Below are 2315 nucleotides of genomic sequence, written 5' to 3'. Positions count from 1 at the left end.
AAATCCACAGCAGGCAGCTGGGTCTGCTCCATGCTGGGTCAGAGACTCCAGGTGTGTCACCTGCCCACCCTGGGACACACAGCTGACAGCACCAGCCCAGAGGTGCATTGCAGCCCCAGGAACTCCCCACGGGAGGAACAACAGAGGCCACAATACGAGCCCTTACGGTTATTTTCCAGGTGGGTTTTGTAAATATCATCCGGCACTTTGGGCTCCATGATGTCCAGCTGCAGAGACAAGGGGAAAGGGGGTTACCTCCTGGCCAGCACACTCCAGGGTAGCTGCCCTACAAGGGCAACCTCTCCAGGTGGTGCCTGGCCAAGCTCATAGGGACAAAGGATCTCTCCCAGATCTTGCCACAGAACCTGGCAACCAGGGCAGACCAGTTAGAGGCAGCCCAGGGGTCTTTTCCCAGCCAGGACACTCACCTCTCTGGCCAAGGCCAGGAAGTTGCTGTTGAGCTGGACATTGGACATGATCTCAGTCAGGTCCTCATACTCCTCCACATCTTCATTCAGCTCCAGGAAGACCCCGTGGCGACCCAGCATAAAGGCCATCTGCTTCTGGACAACTCTGTGCAGAGAGGAGAGGTTTCACAAGTGCCCAGACCGCAGCCAGCCGCAGCACAAACACACGCTCACCGAACGGCATGGACGTGTCACCCAGCCTGCTCTGCTCCAGAGGAACACAAGAGCAGCCCAGAGATGACCTGCTCTTGTCCATCTTGATTTCAGAGACAAGAGTCTCAGTCCAAACCCCCAGATACTTCTGGTGGCAGCAAGATCCAACCCAGCTCTGCCTGGACAGGGAGTCATGCCCCACCACGATGGCCAAAGGCTCCAGAGGGCAAGGAACAAGTCTCCACTTACACATCTTTGCAGGAAGTAAAGATGTCCTCCACCAGCTCCACATCATTGAGCATCAGAGCCAGGCGCAGGGCTTCAGGGTAGCGGCTGAACTTGCGGAAGATGCCCAGGGCACAGCGCAGGAGAGCCGAGTTCTCAGGCTCTGGGACGTAACTTACGCAGCTTTGAGGAGGAGACGGACATGAAGGTGATGACCACGTCAGGCAACCTCAGCCCACCAGGGACCAGGCCCCTTCCAGTGCCCTCAGCATGCCAAGGTCCCTCACCTGGTCAGGTAGAGGCACACTTTGGAGTAGGCGTTGTCATCAATGTACTTCTCCAGCATGTCCATCTGCTCGATCTCCATGAGCAGGTCACAGGCTTCGTGCTCTGCGTTGTGGGCCATGTTGTAGGGGACAATCTCCTTGACCAGGGTGAGGAGCGTGTCCCTCTGAGCCTTGTCAGCTTCATCAATCTCCTGCCACTCCTTAGCCACCTCCCCTGCCAGGTGCCTGTGGGGACAAAGGGACATCACTGCCACAGAAACCAGCTTCACCAGACCCCAAGGATGGGGAGCAGCTGCTGCCAGTTAGCCAGGGCTGTGCATTGTTTACAGGGGCTCCACGTTCCTGCAAGAGCTTTTGGGGGACAAGCCCAGAGGAGGAACAGGGTTATAAGCAGATGTTAGAGAGGCCATGGCAGCAAGATCTCTGCAGTTGGCAAATCACCGTGGAGAGGGGATGAGGTGGCACGTGTGCAGATGTGACAGGGGCAGGTGAACACAAGCTCAGCGAGCCGGGACACCTCCCAGCCAGCCAGAGTCAAAGGGAAATGAGCTGGCTCTCTTGTTCTGGAGCCCCCATCACAAGAGAGACATGGAGCAGCTAGAACAAGTCCAGAGGAGGCCACAGGGATGATCCAAGGGCTGGAGCACCTCTCCTAGGAGGACAGGCTGGGAGAGTTGGGGCTGTTCAGCCTGGAAAAGAGAAGGCTCCAGGGAGATCTTATAGTGGCCTCCCAGTACCTGAAGGGGCTACAAGAAAGCTGGGGAAGGACTTTTCATAAGGGCAGTTAATGACAAAACAAGGGGAAATGGCTCTAAACTGGAAGAGGGGAGGTTTAGATTAGATATTAGGAAGAAGTTCTTCACTGTGAGGGTGGTCAGACAGTGTCCCAGGTTGGCCAGAGAAGCTGTGGCTGCTCCTCCCTGGAAGTGTTTAAGGCCAGGCTGGATGAGGCTTTGAGCAACCTGATCTAGTGGAAGGTGTCCCTGCTGATGGCAGGGGGGTTGGAACTGGATGATCTTTAAGGTCCCTTCCAACCCAAACCATTCTATGATTCTATGAAATCCCTCTGAGCCTTTGTTCTTCCCCAAACCCTGCTCCCACCCAGGCTTACCTGACGTATTCGTGCCCCCAAGACGCCAGCTCCTCCTGGGAGCCCACCAGACGGTACTTCAGACACTCGCGC

The 2315-nt window shown here is 56.2% G+C and overlaps 1 protein-coding gene across 1 annotated transcript in view; it reads right to left on the bottom strand.

Moving 5' to 3' along the window:
* Positions 1-2315, bottom strand: part of LOC104521314 (26S proteasome non-ATPase regulatory subunit 2-like) — a gene marked incomplete at both ends in the record, with an annotated part of 2957 nt that overhangs the window by 288 nt on the left and 354 nt on the right. The window contains 5 exons of the mRNA XM_010163269.2: positions 167-227; positions 429-573; positions 870-1028; positions 1133-1357; positions 2244-2315. Of these exons, the coding sequence (XP_010161571.2) occupies positions 167-227; positions 429-573; positions 870-1028; positions 1133-1357; positions 2244-2315 (662 nt within the window). The remainder of the gene's footprint in view (positions 1-166; positions 228-428; positions 574-869; positions 1029-1132; positions 1358-2243) is intronic.

The sequence above is a fragment of the Antrostomus carolinensis genome, unplaced genomic scaffold (genome assembly GCF_000700745.2).
Source record: "Antrostomus carolinensis isolate BGI_N321 unplaced genomic scaffold, ASM70074v2 scaffold35282, whole genome shotgun sequence".
In the NCBI taxonomy this organism is placed as follows: Eukaryota; Metazoa; Chordata; class Aves; order Caprimulgiformes; family Caprimulgidae; genus Antrostomus; species Antrostomus carolinensis.
The sequence above is the reverse complement of the archived record's forward strand: the minus strand, read 5'-3'. Positions and strand labels throughout refer to the sequence as shown.